This window comes from Diabrotica undecimpunctata, chromosome 8 (assembly GCF_040954645.1).
Source record: "Diabrotica undecimpunctata isolate CICGRU chromosome 8, icDiaUnde3, whole genome shotgun sequence".
Taxonomy (NCBI): Eukaryota; Metazoa; Arthropoda; class Insecta; order Coleoptera; family Chrysomelidae; genus Diabrotica; species Diabrotica undecimpunctata.
Genome location: NC_092810.1, coordinates 69,915,293 through 69,934,495, shown reverse-complemented (window position 1 = coordinate 69,934,495; position 19,203 = coordinate 69,915,293). Strand labels below are relative to the sequence as shown.

Here is a 19,203-nt window from a genome sequence, read left to right as displayed (position 1 = left end):
TTATGGGACAGTTTCGACCGTAACACACAGACAGCCCTAAGCGCTTTCGAATCTAAGACTGAAATTTCTAATAATCCAATAACCTATCTAGAGAAAACCACAAAAGCCATACCCAAAATTCACAAACCCAAGAACTTGCCCAAAACTCTACAACCTCTCGCTGAAAATGCTTTATTTTTTTTTGTTAAAAATTCTTATCATTTTCTCGAACTTCTTAAACAATACCCTATCTCACCGTCAGACATTCTAGTTAGTTTCAATATCGTTTCACTCTTTAGCAACACCCCTATAGATGAAACTCTAAATATTCTGAAAACTAAATACAGTATCTACCAAGACCATTTATCTTTCATTAAGCATTGTATGTCTAACTTTTATTTTATCTTCCAACATCAATTCTACAGACAAATAAATGGTGCCCCAATGAGCTTACCACTATCTCCAGTAATTGCCAATATCTTAACGGAAGACTTCAAGACCCGAGCACTATTCACATCAACGCTTAAACCCATAGGTTGGCTGCGATATGTTGACGATACATTCGTCATTTCGCCCCATAGCAGGGATGCTTTGGTATCGTTTTCAAACCCATCTAAATGGTATACATCCTAGTATCCAGTTCACTATGGAGGTAGAAACTGATTCATTCCTACCGTTTCTCGACGTTATCTTAAAGAAAAACCAATTCCAAAGTTTTCATTACTCTGTTTATCGATAACCCACCCATACCAATCGTTACTTGTATGCCAACTCTCATCATCCACCTTCACAAATTAATATAGTCAATAATATCCTTGTCTCCAGATTAATACGCCTTTTGCAATGATGTAAGTAGACCCTCGGATCTCTCTAGTTCAAAACAAGCTCTGATCCTAAACGGTTATGGCGAAAATTACATCCATAGAAGCATCTACAGACATCAACCTCCTAAGCTTTTTTTCCATTCACCAAACGTGTCACTGACAAAATCGACAAGATTCTTAAATCAAGAAGAATATAGACAATATTTACCCCCCAATAAAAACATCTCTTGTCCGAATAGTAAAAGGCAACATTCCAAAGAAATAACACGGAATTCTTTGTGTAGGCTGTCCCCGATCTTATATAGGTCAAACAAACCGTAAAATCCAAAATAGGATTTATGAACATTCCATTTCTGTTATCAATTTATATTCAATATCAGCTCTAGGTCAACATCATCTTCATACACAAAATTGATTTTGGAAACTCCAGGACCATACCCCCATTTGCTTCTATAAACCAAAAATTATACGAGAAGCCATAGAAATTGATTAATGGTCAAATATATATATATATATATATATATATATATATATATATATATATATATATATATACCAGCTGATTGTCATTTCTGACAGTCGAGCTTTCAAATACTTCATTTTCATGATATGATCATAACAAACAGTCAAGAACCCTAGCCGTGCCGTTGTTAATATAACAATTCAAAATTGACAATTATATTTTTTTGATAGATTTAATCAATCAATGTTTTCAAAAGTGAAATTTAAAACAAATTAATATAAAATTAGTAAAATTGGGAATCTTCCGGCGTTCTGTGTTTCTGTGTTTTTGCTGATATATTTAGTATATTAATTTTGGATGTTTCTTTGCAATAATAACATTTTAATGCTACAGATCTTTTAAAGGTAAGATCATTTACTTAATTGTTTTTTCATATTAGATGTATCGCTAATAACACTCTTTTAGATGAACTGATGATGCTTATTGAACAATGGGCGAAACGTCTTCAATAAATAGATAAAGTAGCACAACTCTTGTCTTTTTTATCTCCAAATTGACCGAAAACATCCCATTCACTTACGAGTGCACATTTTTTATATATGTATATATATATATATATATATATATATATATATATATTTATATATATATATATATATATATATATATATATATATATATATATATATATATATATATATATATATATATATGTATGAAAAACAAGAAGTGGGGAGACCTCTCTTTGATAGCAAATTAGGTGATTTGTGTATCGTGTGTGAACCGCAAGTTCAAAGCCTCTTACTTACTCTATTGAACGATGCTAGGAATAATCATTTACTCTAACACGCATCTATGGTTCACCTTTGAAAAAAGACTATCTTTTTCGCTCTTTACGTAGAGAAAAGACATTAAAATGATCATTAGATTTCATTTCAATTCAAATTCCAATATTGTTCTCCACGTGTTTAGAGTTATTCAACTCCACATTAGGAACACTTGTGGAAGTTCAAACAGAAATGAAATGCAGTCTATTTTTGGCCATTATAATTAAAATAACAGCCTGGTACGCTAGCAGTGGCATTTATACGAAGTACCAAGAAGTCGGGAGACCTCTCTTTGATAGCAAATTATTTTAACTTTCATATATATATATACATATATATATATATATATATACATATATATATATATACATATATATATATATATATATATATATATATATATATATATATATATATATATATATATAACTCTAGTCATCTAAAATCATGCATATAGAAAATTGCAAAAATTAACTCACAAACATATGCAGCTCTAAAATGATGAAAGTGACGCATAGGTTTAACTCAGTAACAATGAAGTTAAACGTTCAATGTATATATATATATATATATATATATATATATATATATATATATATATATATATATATATATATATATATCTTGTGCTATTCGAGACCACGTTGTTCCTGTTAATTTTCTTATATCACAATCCCATCTGAGATTCGGGCGCCTCTTTGGTCTCTTAGCGTTCCTGGGGTACCACATCGTTGTTCTAGTGGTCCATCTGTTGTCTGTTCTTCTTGCTATATGTCCTGCCCATTGCAATTTCAGGGATTTTATTCTTTGGATTACATCAGTCACCTGGGTTTGCCTCCGTATCCATTCAATTCTTTTACGATCTCTCTTTGTTATCCCTAGCATACATATTTCCATTGCTCTTTGAGTTACTTGGAGTTTCGACGTTATTTCTCTCTTTAATATCCAAGTTTCACATCCATATGTAACGGGTAATATGCATTGATCAAATACTCTCTTCTTGAGGTATAGTGGCATTTTGGAATTGAAGACTATGGAATTTCGTCCGAATGCTGACCACGCTTGTTTTATTCGTCTGTTGATTTCCGGAAGTAGTGATCCCGATTTATGTATGAGCTGCCCAAGTATATGTACTCGCCTACTACTTCTAGCGAGGTTTCATTAATTTTTATTTCCACGTTGGCGAGCAGATCATTGCACATTATTTTAGTCTTTGCTAGGTTCATTTTTAGGCCTACCTCATTGCTGGCTGTATTAAGGTCATTAATTTGTAGTTGTAATTCTTCAGTACTTCTAGCAATTAGAATGATGTCATCAGCGAATCTAAGATGGTTTAGGTATTCTCAATATATACATAGACCTTGGTTGTTCCAGTCTAATTTTCGGAAGATATTTTCTAAGGTTGCAGTGAAGAGCTTAGGGGATATGGTGTCTCCGTGTCGGACTCCTTTTTGAGTGGGAAATTCTGGGGTATTTTCATATGTGCTTACTCTAGCTGTGGCCTCTTTGTATATATTTGCTAGCGTTTCGACATATGGTTTATCTACTCCTTGGTCGACAAGAGCTTCTATGACTGCTCTTGGGTATACGGAGTCAAATGCCTTCTCGAAGTCTATGAATGCTAGCGCCAGTGGTAGATCATATTCTTTTGTTCTGCTCATTACTTCTCTTAATGTTTGAATATGATCCATTGTGCTGAAGCCACTTCTAAAGCCTGCTTGCTCTCGGGGTTGTGCTGCGTCAAGTGTGTTCTGTATTCTGTTGTTAATGATTTTGGTGAATACCTTGTATATCACAGGCAGCAAGCTGATCGGTCTATAATTTCTAATGTCTTCCTTGCTACCTTTCTTGTGAATGAGGATTATGTTGGCTGAATTCCACTTTTTCGGAATATGTCTCGATTTTAGGCAGTCTGTGTAAATTTTTGCTAGGATTTTCCAAGTTGTTTTACCAGCAATCTTTAGAAGTTTGGCTGTAACACCGTCATTACTGGCTGCCTTGCCGTTCTTCATGCTCTTAAGAGCTGCCTCTACCTCATCCACGAGAACATCTGGTACATCTTCTTGAACCGCAATTTCTTCTTCGCCTATTTCTTGTACTTCCAGAGCTTTATATAGACCCTCGTAGAATTCGGTTACATGTTCTATTATTTCATCCCTATTTGTGATCCTTTCGTTGTTGTTTTCTAATGCTATTATTTGCTTTCTACCGATTGCCAACTTACTCTTGGTTTTCCTATAGCTTTTACGGTTCTCGATTGTATTTTGTACAAGTCGTTCATTGTAGGTTTTTATATATTCTGCGATATTTTTCCGTATTGCTTTGCACAGTTCGGTATATTCAATTCTATTAATATTGTAGTTGATTTTCATTTCTCTTCGTTGTTTCAGGAGAGCTGTTGTTTCATCTGAAAGTTTTCTATTGCTGTTGTGTGCTTGTGATCCTCCAACTTCTTTGGCGCAATTTAAGATTGTTTCCATTAAGTGTGTGCTATTTGTTGGGTCTTGTAATTTTTCTTCAATTAAATTTTGATAGCGTTCCGAGTTGTTGCTTAGGTTAGTGATATTTACCCCTGCAGTTGGTTTCTGGAGTAATTTCATTCTTTCTAGTTTAGTGTTTAGAACGACCCGAGATCTAATTAGTCTGTGATCACTACCTGTTCGGAATTTGTTGAGCACACTTACATCCTTTATGGTTTTCAGCTTATTAGTTAGGATGAAATCTATTTCGTTCTTGGTAGTTGCATTGGGAGCTACCCATGTCCATTTCCTATTAAGGTTCTTCTTGAAATAGGTATTGGCGATTGAGAGGTTCTGGTAATGTGCGTATTGAACCAGTCTCTCTCCCCTTTCATTTCTTTCTCCAATGCCAAAGTTGCCGACACATTGTTCTTGATTTTATTGTTTACCCACTTTGGCATTAAAGTCCCCGACTAGATACTTAAATTGGCTTTTGTTCTTGTTAAGCACCTCCGTTATTTCATTGTAGAATTCCTCTATTTCCTCATCGGAGTGGGATATGGTTGGTGCATATACTTGCACAATTTGGATGGTGTATCTTCTGGATAGTCTTAGACTTAGACTAGCTACTCTGTCTGAGGTGCTTGCTATGTCGACTATCCTATCCTTCCATTTCTTATTAATTAGGAACTCCACTCCACTTGTTCGTCCATTTTCTGTTCCTTTGTGATAGAGGATGTTGCCCGATTCATGTTCTATTAACTCTTCGTCCTTCCGTCTTACTTCGCTTATTCCGATGACGTCCCATTTAATATTGACTGCTTTATTTTCTAACTCTATGAGTCTTGCCTGGTTCGCTAACCACCTGCATTTATAGGTCGCTACGTATAGTGTTGTTGTTCTGGCTGGGTAGTGGTTTAGACTCCGCAGATTCTTAGCACCCTCTGCCCTCCTGACTGGTTCCCGAGAACTACCCATCTCGGGGTCAGTTGGGCCTACGGAGAATGAGGGCCGCGGCTTTCTTTTTCCTTTATTCATAAGGGGTCGTGAGGCATACCTTACCACGCTACCTCAGGTCGGGTTGGTAAGGGGCAAGTGTTGCCGTACAATGGCTTTTGCCAGTTACCATTGAGTTGGTTTGGGAAATTGGTAGGATAGTAGGTATTGGGTAGGAATGGGGTTAGGACATGATTTTTCTCCATAGGAGTTAAGAGACAATCAAGGCTCGCGTAGGGCAGGGTCGCATCCCTGAAGTAAGTCTAGAGGAGTATCTACCCGCTACACCCATACCCATATATATATATATATATATATATATATATATATATATATATATATATATATATATATATATATATATATATATATATATATACATATATATATATATATATATATATATATATATATATATATATATATATATATATATATATGTGTGTGTGTGGTAAAACTAAAAACATTCAAGTTAGTATTAATAAGTTAAGTTTTTATTGTCTTTAATTTAGAAACTAAGAAGTGGACTCCTCTGGTGATCTTGGTCGTTTGCTAGGTGGAGGGCCTGGTGGTCTAGGACGTCTGCTTGGTGGCGGCCCTGGTGGTCCAGGGCGTCTGCTTGGTGGAGGGCCCGGTGGTCTAGGACGTCTGCTTGGTGGAGGTCCGGGTGGTCCTGGTCGTGAGCTTGGTGGAGGGCCTGGTGGTCTAGGGCGTCTGCTTGGTGGAGGTCCGGGAGGTCCTGGTCGTTTGCTAGGTGGTGGGCCTGGTGGTCCAGGGCGTCTGCTTGGTGGAGGTCCGGGTGGTCCAGGGCGTCTGCTTGGTGGAGGGCCCGGTGGTCTAGGACGTCTGCTTGGTGGAGGTCCGGGTGGTCCTGGTCGTTTGCTAGGTGGAGGGCCTGGTGGTCTAGGGCGTCTGCTTGGTGGAGGTCCGGGAGGTCCTGGTCGTTTGCTAGGTGGTGGGCCTGGTGGCCTAGGGCGTTTGCTGGGTGGAGGGCCTGGTGGTCTAGGGCGTCTGCTTGGTGGAGGTCCGGGAGGTCCTGGTCGTTTGCTAGGTGGTGGGCCTGGTGGCCTAGGGCGTTTGCTGGGTGGAGGGCCTGGTGGTCTAGGGCGTCTGCTTGGTGGAGGTCCGGGAGGTCCTGGTCGTTTGCTAGGTGGTGGGCCTGGTGGTCCAGGGCGTCTGCTTGATGGAGGTCCGGGTGGTCTAGGACGTTTGCTTGGTGGAGGGCCTGGTGGTCTAGGGCGTCTGCTTGGTGGAGGGCCGGGTGGTCCTGGTCGTTTGCTAGGTGGAGGGCCTGGTGGTCTAGGACGTCTGCTTGGTGGAGGTCCGGGTGGTCCGGGACGTTTGCTTGGTGGAGGGCCAGGTGGTCCGGGGCGTTTACTACTGGGTGGTGGTGTTCCTGTGGGCCTTTTGTCTATTGAATCTTCTTGTTCGGCATCATTAGACAATTTGATCGGATTTAGATGCTCAGATAATACTAAAGACGGAAACAATATTTTATCATCTTCAGAACTAGATAAAATTACGTCACTTAGTTCATTGTTGTCATCTGAAAAAATATTAGGTGCTTACAATCAATAATAATTTACCATAATAAGATACGAAAATTAAGTTACTTATTGATAGTTTTGTAACTTTATATATAAATTAAAATATTAACTTATATATAAAGTTACAAAACTATAAAATTATTTCTATTAAATTAAGTATTAATTTTCTTAAAATAATATTAATGATTTATTACCATTTGTGCAACTGACACCAGCCCAAAGGACTAGTGCCACAATTAATAGTTTTAACATTGTATTTGTAACACGTACAAACTGTGTGAAGATTTAACTAGAGGAATCGATATTTATATGAAAAATCTTAGTTATCAAGAAAAGATAAAATGCAAATACAATTATAATTAATTATACACTTAAAGATAGTATCTTATTCGTATTCTACTGTTTCCTTTTGTTATAAGTTAACTAGGTATGAATGATAATAAAAAATAATACTAGAATGACATATTTTGTCACACAATATGAATGTTGCACAGGAACAAACTAGTTTTATTTTTGGCAATATCGAATGTAGTTATAAAAAAGTTTATCTTAACAACTAAATCCCTTATATTAAAAAAATTTTTTCTTTCTGAACGTATCTTTACAATAACCTACATTATTTAGGAAAATACTCTTTTTCTATTTCATATACTTCCAGATAACATGCTTGAGATTTCTTTAAGGTACAGCAATTTGATTTGATATGTATAGAGCATCTTACTGCTGCATTTAGGGATCATAATATTTAGGTTTTAGATACGTTCTCTATGTACAATGTACTGTTAGTATTCCTGTGAAAATACACAGTCCGTTTGTGTTTAGACTTATTCCTATTCTTCTTATTGTAAAATACGCTTAGCAGCGTATAGACATTCCAGTTGATATTTTAGTCAACTATTCTAAAATTTTTCACTCATGCTTAAATCAGAAGTGGAATGTGAATCCTGAAGCCGATGGATAGGAAAATCGTATGTGAACTGTTAAAGAAAAATTTAGAACTAGCAACATTTGTTGCTAGTTCTAAGAGAAATACTAAGACTTGAGAAGAGCACAAACTGTTTTGTCTTATAAGCCTCGTTCTTGAACCATTTTTTAAAAGAATCCATCCAAGAATATATAAAAGATGTGAAGAGGTTACTGGAGAATCGCAGTTTGGTTTGAAGAGTGTGTTAGATAGAGACAGACACTATTTTTTATGCAACTCCTTGCACAAAATGGCTACGATCCTAGAAAAGACATATTAATTTCTTTTATCGACTACCAAAAGTCTTTCGATACTGTACGCCATTGTCTTTTAAGGCCCATTCTACGTGGCACAAGTGTCGACGAATAAGACATTCGAATTATAAATCCCTTTATAGGAGCGAGGTGGCCCAACTTAAAATCAATAAATCATTATCCAAGGAACTTATACAAATACTGAAACGTTTTAGACAGTGCTGTTTATTATCACATAACATATACGTTGCACAAATATTTCAAATTGCTCTACAAAACATACATCATAAAATTGAAGTAAATGTGGTCATAATTTACAATCTTTACGAGGATTCTATCTAACTATTCATCTAGCAAATGAGATAGAAGATCTGCAATCGCTGGTTACAATTATTGATCATACAGGAAAGGAATACGACTTGAAGATTAACATCAGCAAGACTAAATTTATGTTCACGGAAGGCAGCAACACAAGCAAGTACACCTTCTTATACGCGATCAACTAATTGAAATAGTTGAGGAATTTAAGTATTTTGTATCCACTCTATCAAGCAAGTGGGATTGTGATGAGCACATTAAAATAAGGGTGAGTATGTGTCACCCATATAAGAGAGAATATTGTAAAGATACATTCCGATAAAAAAAAATATATTTTTTTATATAAAGTATTTAGTTATGATCAACATTTTGTAACTACTTTCGGTATTGTCAACAGAGCTACTTTGTTCTTGTGCAAAATTCATAGTGTGTGACAAAATAAGTCATTCTATTATTATTGCTAGTCATCATATATACCTAGTAAACTTGTCATAAAAGAAAAAAGAAGGAAATTAAAAATAAAATAAAGAAAAATGTAGAAAAAATTCACTATTATATCCAAAAACTGGTATATGGACAAAACGATGGATACATTAATAGAAATAAATTTTAGGACAAAACAAATTGAAATCGTAATATGTTTTTCACACTGCATATTTTCTTCTCAAAACTTTGTGGAATTCGAATAAGATAATATCTTTAAGTGTATAATTAAGTACAATTGTATTTGCATTTTATCTTTTTATGATAACTGAGAATTTTCGTATAAATACAGATCCCTCTAGTTATACCTTCATACAGTTTGTATGTGCTACAAACACAATGTTAAAAATATTAATTGTGGCGTTAGTCCTTTGGGCTGGTGTCAATTGCACAAATGGTAAGAAATTGTTTTATATTATTTATAGATAATTAAAAATATTTAATTCATATACAAAGTTACAAAACTATGAGATTATTTTAACCTTAATTCATTTTCTTATTTTATTAAGGTAGTTTAATATTGATCATAGAATCTAATATTTTTTCAGATGCCAACAATGATCTAAGTGACGTTATTTTATCTAATTCTGAAGATGATAAAATATTGTTTCCATCCTTAGTATCTTTTGATCATCTAAACCGGATAAAATTGTCTAATGACGCCAAAGAAGGTGATTCAATAGACTCAAGGCCAACAGGACCACCACCACCCAGTAGTAAACGCCCACGACCACCTGGGCCTCCACCAAGCAGACGCCCCAGACCACCGGGCCCTCCACCAAGCAAACGTCCTAGACCACCCGGACCTCCACCAAGCAGACGACCCGGACCACCAGGCCCTCCACCAAGCAAACGACCTGGGCCGCCAGGACCTCCACCAAGCAGACGTCCAAGACCACCAGGCCCTCCACCAAGCAAACGCCCTGGACCACCCGGACCTCCACCAAGCAGACGACCCAGACCACCAGGCCCTCCACCAAGCAAACGACCTGGGCCGCCAGGACCTCCACCAAGCAGACGTCCAAGACCACCAGGCCCTCCACCAAGCAAACGTCCTGGACCACCCGGACCTCCACCAAGCAGACGACCCAGACCACCAGGCCCTCCACCAAGCAAACGACCCAGACCACCAGGCCCTCCACCAAGCAAACGTCCTGGACCACCCGGACCTCCACCAAGCAGACGACCCAGACCACCAGGCCCTCCACCAAGCAAACGACCTGGGCCGCCAGGACCTCCACCAAGCAGACGTCCAAGACCACCAGGCCCTCCACCAAGCAAACGTCCTGGACCACCCGGACCTCCACCAAGCAGACGCCCTAGACCACCAGGTCCTCCACCAAGCAAACGTCCTGGACCACCCGGACCTCCACCAAGCAGACGCCCTAGACCACCAGGCCCTCCACCAAGCAAACGTCCTGGACCACCCGGACCTCCACCAAGCAGACGTCCTAGACCACCAAACCCTCCACCAAGCAAACGTCCTGGACCACCTGGACCTCCACCAAGCAGACGTCCTAGGCCACCAGGCCCTCCACCAAGCAAACGACCTGGACCACCCGGACCTCCACCAAGCAGACGTCCTAGGCCACCAGGCCCTCGACCTAGCAAACGCCCAGGATCACCAGATGTGTCCTTTTCTTAGTTCCTAAATGCAAAACAATAAAAACTTAACTTATTATTACTAACTTGAATTTTTTCGTTATACCTTTCGTAATAACAACAACATAATTATATACATACAAGATGGAAAGCAACTGTATATACGTATTTCTGACTATTGGTCGTCTTTGTGGTTTTTACCCAGATATTTAGTTTCTCAAAACATCTAGGTACACCTAGTAAGTATTAATCACATTTTGTATTAACCTTGGTCAAAATTTTAACTTTATGTTCTTTTTAATTAAAGTGGTTATATAGTTTTTAGGACACTGATGATGGAATATGGATTCCGAAAACGTTTTGTCTTCATGACATAGCCCGTTTGGGTTTTTTAATTTTATATACCTCTTATAAAGGATTTTACCAAAAAAATTTTTTACATAAATATTTATTTTATTTTATGTAAAATGTAAAATAAAAAGTGTCAACACCGCAACTGTCAAATAAGTGTTACTAATTTATGCCAAAATATCACCTTCGTTCGATTACAGTTACAGTGTGTTCCGAACAAATGTTCTTCATAAAAACGCTTTATAATGCATTTATACAAATTAAATGAAACATATTATTGTATATTTCTTTAAGTTAACATTAATAGAAATCTTTAAATATTATTTCTACGCGTATATAATAAAATATGTCTAGAGGCTGTAATACCAGTGTACTCGGCAAAGTGATTCTAAAAAAGAACACACCTACCGCCTAAATATTTCGTGTTGGCATCATGTGACCTCACGGGCTATGGCGCGGATGACGTTCAACGTTAAGTAAATTACATGAAATATTATGTCATTGGGTCAGATAAACATACACTTGCTATAAAAAATTAAAATGACGTTTAACAAACGTCAACATTTTAACAAAATAAAATAACTAAATAAGATTAAATAAAATTAAATCAAGTTAAACATAATTACGTAAAATTAAATAATAATTGTGGTGGGGGTAGAATAGTTCGTCGGATCTTGACGTACAATACATCATTGGAAAGGAGAGGGGTAGCGAATATGTTGAGACAAAAAGACACATTACGGCGTTGCCAAGATGGCAATACGTCATATATCTTTTGTTATTGCTCCTATTGAAGCGTGTGATACGTTAGTTAAAAGAGAAGGATATCACGAATATATTAAGACAGAAAAAAGAAACAAGGTGATCACTAAAATGGTACTACACAGTATCTTCATTATTACTAAACGTATAGCGACATACGAGATATCAGGGCACTATGGAGAAAAATAGATTTACCATAAGACATTTTAATTTATTGACTTACAGAAGGTCTCAAGCTAAGTACAAAATAAACAACTGATCGAGTCCTAACATACGATATGTCAAATGAAAGGGGCGGATATAACAAATATATTTAGATAGAAAAATCAAACAAGGCAACTACTAACAGGGCACTACACACTATTTTCATTATTAAAGAACGTATAGCGACATACGAGATATCATAGTTCACTATGGATAAAAATACATTTACCATAAGACAAATTTTGATTTATTGAGTTACAGAAGGCCTCAGGATGAGTACAAAATAAACAACTGATCAAATCCTAACATGCGATATATCAAATGAAAGGGGCGGATATAACAAATATATTTAGATAGAAAAATCAAACAAAGCAACTACTAACAAGGCACTACACAGTATCTTCATTAATAATGAACGTATAGCGACATACGAGATATCATAGAGCACTATAGATAAAAATAGATTTACCACAAGACAAATTTTGATTTATGGACTTACAAAAGGTCTCAGACTGAGTACAAAATAGAGAACTGATCGAATCCTAACATGCGACAAAGCAAATAAAAGGGAAGTATATGACAAATATATTCAGATGAAAAAAACAAACAAAGAGGGTATCAAAAGGGCTCTACACATCGTCTTCGTTAATAATGAACGTATAGCGACATACGACATATAACATGACACTATGGATGATAATAGACATATTTGCTTTATAGATAACTCATTAATTGAAGGTAAATTTGTTTTATTGACCTGAAAAAGGCTTCTGATTGATTACAAAATAAACAACTAGCCTAATACTAGCATATGACACATCAAATCAAACGACGTGAGACATATAATACGTTTAATGTATGTAGCGTGCCATCAATATGTATATACGGGGTATAGTAAAAAAAACATAATGTCCGATCGGTTGACCAGTTGGTCAACCAGATCATACTTTATAGTTTCTTGGATTATATGCATGTAGTTTATTATTTTAAAAATTTAATGACTGACTGTAGAGGACAATTTACTGGATCTCGTCGCATGTGACAGGCAAAGTTACTAGTATATATATGTACTGTTGTTTTTATTGGGGTTATTTCACAATTAATCAATAAATCATCGAATTTATTTACGAAGTTGAAAAATATTCAAATTAATGTTTTAGTCTTTTTAGGTGCTTGTGATTTTAACCCGTAAAAGACTAAATATATTCGTTTTCTCGTAGTTTAAGTAGTTAATAGTAGTTTTGTTGTCATTACTGAAAAATTTAGTAATACTGGATATATACATATACATATATACATATATATATATATATATATATATATATATATATATATATATATAAGTAAAAAGTAATGGCATGTCTCGCAAAACAGAAAACCAAAAATGGTATATCGATGGAAGGCAACCGTGTATACGTATTTTCTGACTATTGGTCTGATATATATATATATATATATATATATATATATATATATATATATATATATATATATATGTATATATATATATATATATATATATATATATATATATATATCAGAATGTCGACAAAATTTCCAAGCAGATTCTGGCACTTACTGTATTTAATTTTAACGTCTAAAGGTAGGTATATAAAATTTAAAACAATGACGGTATTAGATTTTTGTTTCAATACAGGGCAACTGCAAGCTGCTTATACGTATTTCGACCTCTTTAGGTCTCCTCAGAGCGATATAGCCACTGCTCTGAAAGCAGTGTGAAATAAAATTTAAAGTTCACCAATCATTTAAAAAAATAAAAAATGCTACCAAATAAGTCAACAGAGGTTATAACACATATCTACCAACCATTTTACAACAGCACGTACAGATAGCAAGTGGATATTATTTTAAAATAGAAAAACAAATAGTTTTCTCATGTTCTATTAAGCTATTTGCTATATGTGTGGTACATGTGGAAATAAATATTATCTCCCCTGAGTTGAATGGTCTGGTGAATGTTTGATTCAGGGTGGAATATTCCATCCGCAGGCAGTCCACCACCATTACCCCGCTCTCTTACCCCGGTCAAGTTATCCCAAGGAATATAGGTAAGATTACAAAAAGTCGCATAGAGCTTAAAATTGGTACAAATATTTTAAACGCTATTCTAAATGAAAGGTGAAAAGTACATATCAATTCCACATCGGAAAAAAAGTTATTTAAGGTTAAAAGTCCCAAATGTAGGTTTGTTGCATTTTTTAGTCAACCGGTAGGTAAGTTTATTTATAAAAATTAATCAGACAAAAATTTTAATCATGCAAGTATCTCTTAAAATTTTTTTCTACACTTTTTCTGCTGAGAGCTACCGAAAATATAACTATTAAGTCGAAAAACCTGTGTTTTTCATTATGTGCGTAAGAGTGCTGTGTGCATATATCACTGGAGCTTTAATATACGTAAACAATTTTTTTCTTCTTCTTCTTTAAGTGCCATATTCTATCGAAGGTTGGAAATCATCATGGCTATGCGGACTCTGTTGACTGCCACTCTAAAAAGTTCAGCACTACTGCATTCAAACCATTCCCTTAAGTTCTTAAGCCAGGATATTCTTCGTCTTCCCACAGACTATAACTTATACGTGTATAACATACGATAGAATTCCAGTCCCTCATTTTACACTCCAGTGCAATCCTAAGCAACATAATATGTTTGCTATTCAATTATCCGCATGGCGGGAATCGTATATCTGCTCTTTTTTCAAACATATTATAAACTAAATCCTATTATAGTTTCGAACGTTACCTAATAGTAAAAATGCATATTTAATATCGTACTGAAAGAACTGATGAATGTTCAGAACAATTAAAAAACCAGAAACCTGTGACATTTCGTGTGCAATGTCGTAAAAAATACACTCCAAAGAGTTCTATTGTTGCAGCTAAAGACAACACAAAAAAAAGCCAACACATATGAAATAAGTCATCGTACTAAAGCTTGCGTAAGTGAATTATCTTTTTATTAAAAAAAATTTGTTTACTTTACAACAAGGAATCCAATGAACAGCATGATGTTAAAAAACACTGGATTATTGCCGTAAAATCTATAAAGTAACTACGCTTTTATTCCAAAAATCTATTTTAAAAGTAGCTTGGATTGGTTCCGATGATGTGAGAAAAGCTGTTATTGCTCGAACTGAATTTAATTATAATTTAGTAGCTGCTAAGGGTAAATATTATAATGATTTTCTAATTCCTTTTTAAGACCGAACACTGGATGTAAAGTAGTAAAGTTCGTTGTAAGCAAGATGAAGATACAAGTCTTTTATGCACGAATGAAACATTTACATACATTGAACATAGCGACAACTCTCACTTTAAATTAGACGAATAAAAAAATATTTGCAAAATTGGGGCTCTTGGTAACAGGCAATGTAAATACGATATCAATTAGAATTACGCCACTCCATGCCATATATTTGCACATTTTAACAGTTAATTTCCGGAGTAGTTGACGCAATTTTCAAACAAAGTGTAATAATATACCTACCAACTAATATTGGGAGCCAATTGTTTAAGGCTTTGTCTAGCTCAGGCTCTCGGCTGTAAGTTCGTCTGATCTTAAAGGCAAAACTGAATTAAGTTTGAGTGGTACAATAAAAGAGACTATTGACTAATCATATTTATTGTACAATAAATAAAACAATAAAATAAAATTTTATTAGTAATAAAAAAAACAAATCCTGTCGAAAGCCGTACAAAAATTTGAAAATGATACTTATGGCATTCTTGTTGCCTTATACTGTTGGTTTCGTGTAGTTGGATCACTTATTGAACGCAGCTGGCGTGGTTAATGACTTCAGATACTGGTTTAAAAGTGACTGAAGGTGTGCATGTATCTGTAAAATTTGAGAAGGATTGATCAAGTAGTTTTTGTGATATAGTGAACACCGTATTGAAAAAAATTATTCCGACAAAAAAACACGTTTAAAAAAAACTTATTTTTTTTATACTCACATAGTATCGTCTCTTCTAGGCCCATATAGCGACGTGTTTCCTGCTAAAATGTCTAAAGCATTTTTTGCTCCTGTTTTGATAAACTCTACTTTTTTTGTTGCATTTATAGCCATATTATACGCTCTAGTGAGGGTGCATAGTTATGAGAACTTGTACCTATACTTATTACAATTTGTATGTGAGTGCTCACTCACCTTACCAACTCATCTTGTTCACACGCCAAGCGCAGTCACCTCACTCACTCACTCACCTCAATCATTCACCCCTCGCTCACTCACCTTACTCACTCACCTCACTCAGTCACATCACTCACTCTACTCACTTACTCCTAAATGCCAGTAACTACATTAATTTTACTCCAATCACTCTGAAATTTTAACTCGATACTTTTGAAGAATTATACTAGAATAAAACAATAAAAAAGGAAAAAATACCCCCTTAATCACTGTGATACCACATAGTTTGGGAAATCTCACCCAAAAAAGTAAAAAAAAAAATTGATATAAGGCCAAAAAAGTAAAATAAGAAACCTTGTGTTAGCACAACAGCATAAGTGTAGCAAACAAATATAAATATAACAAATGGCAAGAACTGAATAAATATAATTATTATTAAAATAAATTAGTTAAATTAAATAATAATCCTAGCTAGATTCACCTAAATAAGGTTGAAAATACACGGGGCCTAGAAATTAGGTTATGTCAAAAAAAGAATATAAGAAACTAGCAAAGAAGATATTAGATATTGGTGAAATATTAAATATAAAGAAATTATCAACTTACCTCAATGAATATTAAAATAATATAAATAAGTTTTAGACTGAAACATGTCCTTAAGTAGATAAAAGATATTAGAAAAAGAATTCCAGTTCCAGACACATATATTTTGTAGCTTGGAGTAGGTTACAGACATTCTATGTCTATGGAATATATACGGGCATATACGGATCTTAATGCGGGGAACAGAATTGAAACGACGGGAGAAGTGCAAATTAAAATTAAAGAATAGGTAAAAGAAATAAATTAGACTTACTCACAATCAATTTAATTTTACTTCCCACAACGACCCGTTTCGCTTTCAAAAATTTGCAAATCATCTTCAGGTCAAGCGATAGGTACAAAGTAAATTAAATGATGCCGGTACAAGAATTGTTATATATTGATTGGTGATACATAGTTCAAACTATCCCGTATTGCTGATAATGGGTGATCTTCGGTCAATGTTGTAACTGTCTGACAATTAACGAGGAAGTTTCTTGAGGGGAGAGATGTTAACAGATGATATAGGAGTAAGGTATATGTTATTGTTTGTTGAATTAAAGAATAATGTTTTATATTATTTAAATTATTAAAGTTATTTATATTTATTAAAGAGATATATTTTTGAAATGTGTGTTAAATTATTGAAATTTTTACAGAAGTAAGTCTACTACTACTAGTATTTTTTCTTAAAAAATACTAGTAGAGAAAAAATACTAGTAGACAACAAAAAAACTCAATTTTTACCAGTTTCTCTCCTACCAAGTAATGTAGTGCCAAGAAGCCCCCTTTTTTAAAGTTTTATGTCTGTTTTGTCCTTTTTATTGTATTCTGTTTGTCCCTAATTGTGTTTTAGTTTTATAATTTTAACATTTGACATCACAATTCTTTGCATAACAGAAATTAAATGCTTTGTATCCAAAAGTTGATAATTACAAGTCAAAAGAAATTGCACACACACACAAAACAGCACAACTACTTTCATTCATTGTCATATAACAGTCCTCTTTCTGTAAAAATTTCAATAATTTAATACACATTTTAAAAATATATTTCTTTAATAAATATAAATAACTTTAATAATTTAAATAATATAAAACATCACTTTCATTCATTGTCATATAACTGTCCTCTTTCTGTAAAAATTTCAATAATTTAATACACATTTCAAAAATATATCTCTTTAATAAATATAAATAACTTTAATAATTTAACTAATATAAAACATCACTCTTTCATTCAACAAACAATAACATATACCTTACTCCTATATCATCTGTTAACATCTCTCCCCTAAAGAAACTTCCTCGTTAATTGTCAGACAATTACAACATTGGCCGAAGATCACCCATTATCAGCAATACGGGATAGTTTGAACTATGTATCACCAATCATTACATAAAAATTCTTGTACCGGCATCATTTAATTTACTTTGTACCGCTTGACCGAAAGAGGCTTTGCAAATTGTATAAATCGAAACCGGTCGTTTTGGGTAGTAAAATTAAATTGATTGTGAGTAAGTCTAATTTATTTCTTTTACCTATTTGAAATGGACTCACACAAGCAACACATTCATGATTTTAAAATTAAAGAATTTAGACAGAATATACAGGAATTATGTATTTAGCGTGGTCAAACTAAAACTGATAATAATACTTGTGATAAAGTTATGTTTTGTATATATTGTCAAAATAATGATCATTTGACAATATCAAATAAGTCTTCCTTTTATGAAAAACAAAAAAAAGATATTATATTTTTATATTGAACAAAAACTACTTTTTTAAAAGCAAAAAATTTTTATGAACAGGTATTTTCTAGTCTTATGAATCAAAATCCTTTTAATTTACTTAAAAATGATAAACACGAATTTCCTATGCTCATATTGCTCATCCAGGTGCAGAGACCTATAAACTGCATTTTATAAAATCGTCCCAATTTAACAATGCCTCAGATGTATCCAGGGGAAAGAAAAGGAAAGCAAACTCTCCTATCACACAATCTCCAATAGATAAACCTTTTTTCTCTTTTACATATGGGTCTACCCAACCTCTACCTGCTAACCCATATAAACCTAATTATCACAATGTTTAAAATAAATACCAATTAACAAAAAGTGTAACATTTTTTATAATTATTGTTTTAAAACATATTCGTTCAATAGAGTAAAACGTATACGTAAAAATTATAAGACAATAATGACTGGTTTGAAACACGCTTTAGAAACAATAAACAATAGTAGCTTCTAATTGCTGTACAATAGGATTTAAAAATAAGTCAGTGTAATGCTAGATCTATTTTCTCAAACAAATGCAGTTTAATGCAATATTTAAACAATATAACCATCGATATTCTGCTGATTAGTAAAACATGATTAAAAAAAACTCTCAATATTCTTTTAACGGTTATAATCTTAGAAGAGTTAGAGATAATGGCT

The 19,203-nt window shown here is 34.4% G+C and overlaps 3 protein-coding genes across 3 annotated transcripts in view; 2 read left to right on the top strand and 1 right to left on the bottom strand.

Moving 5' to 3' along the window:
• The window catches only part of LOC140447677 (uncharacterized), a 665,708-nt gene that overhangs the window by 410,922 nt on the left and 235,583 nt on the right, over positions 1-19,203 (top strand). The gene's annotated exons all lie outside the window — the stretch shown is intronic.
• Positions 6,021-7,379, bottom strand: LOC140448443 (uncharacterized). Its single transcript, XM_072541523.1, has 2 exons — positions 7,290-7,379; positions 6,021-7,094 (listed from the first exon to the last, which is right to left on the bottom strand). Exons 1-2 carry the CDS (start codon positions 7,345-7,347, stop codon positions 6,064-6,066), a joined length of 1,089 nt encoding a protein of 362 aa, XP_072397624.1. The 5' UTR covers positions 7,348-7,379; the 3' UTR covers positions 6,021-6,063.
• Positions 9,418-10,802, top strand: LOC140448442 (uncharacterized). The gene is made up of 2 exons (XM_072541522.1): positions 9,418-9,511; positions 9,663-10,802. Exons 1-2 carry the CDS (start codon positions 9,454-9,456, stop codon positions 10,757-10,759), a joined length of 1,155 nt encoding a protein of 384 aa, XP_072397623.1. The 5' UTR covers positions 9,418-9,453; the 3' UTR covers positions 10,760-10,802.

What these genes read in the sequence shown, in the direction of transcription:
- LOC140448443 (XM_072541523.1), bottom strand. Translation starts at nt 7,347, where the DNA reads ATGTTAAAACTATTAATTGTGGCACTAGTCCTTTGGGCTGGTGTCAGT. An exon ending in TGGTGTCAGTTGCACAAATG is followed by an intron (nt 7,095 to 7,289) that starts GTAATAAATCAT and finishes ATATTTTTTCAG; the next exon opens with ATGACAACAATGAACTAAGT.
- LOC140448442 (XM_072541522.1), top strand. Translation starts at nt 9,454, where the DNA reads ATGTTAAAAATATTAATTGTGGCGTTAGTCCTTTGGGCTGGTGTCAAT. An exon ending in TGGTGTCAATTGCACAAATG is followed by an intron (nt 9,512 to 9,662) that starts GTAAGAAATTGT and finishes ATATTTTTTCAG; the next exon opens with ATGCCAACAATGATCTAAGT.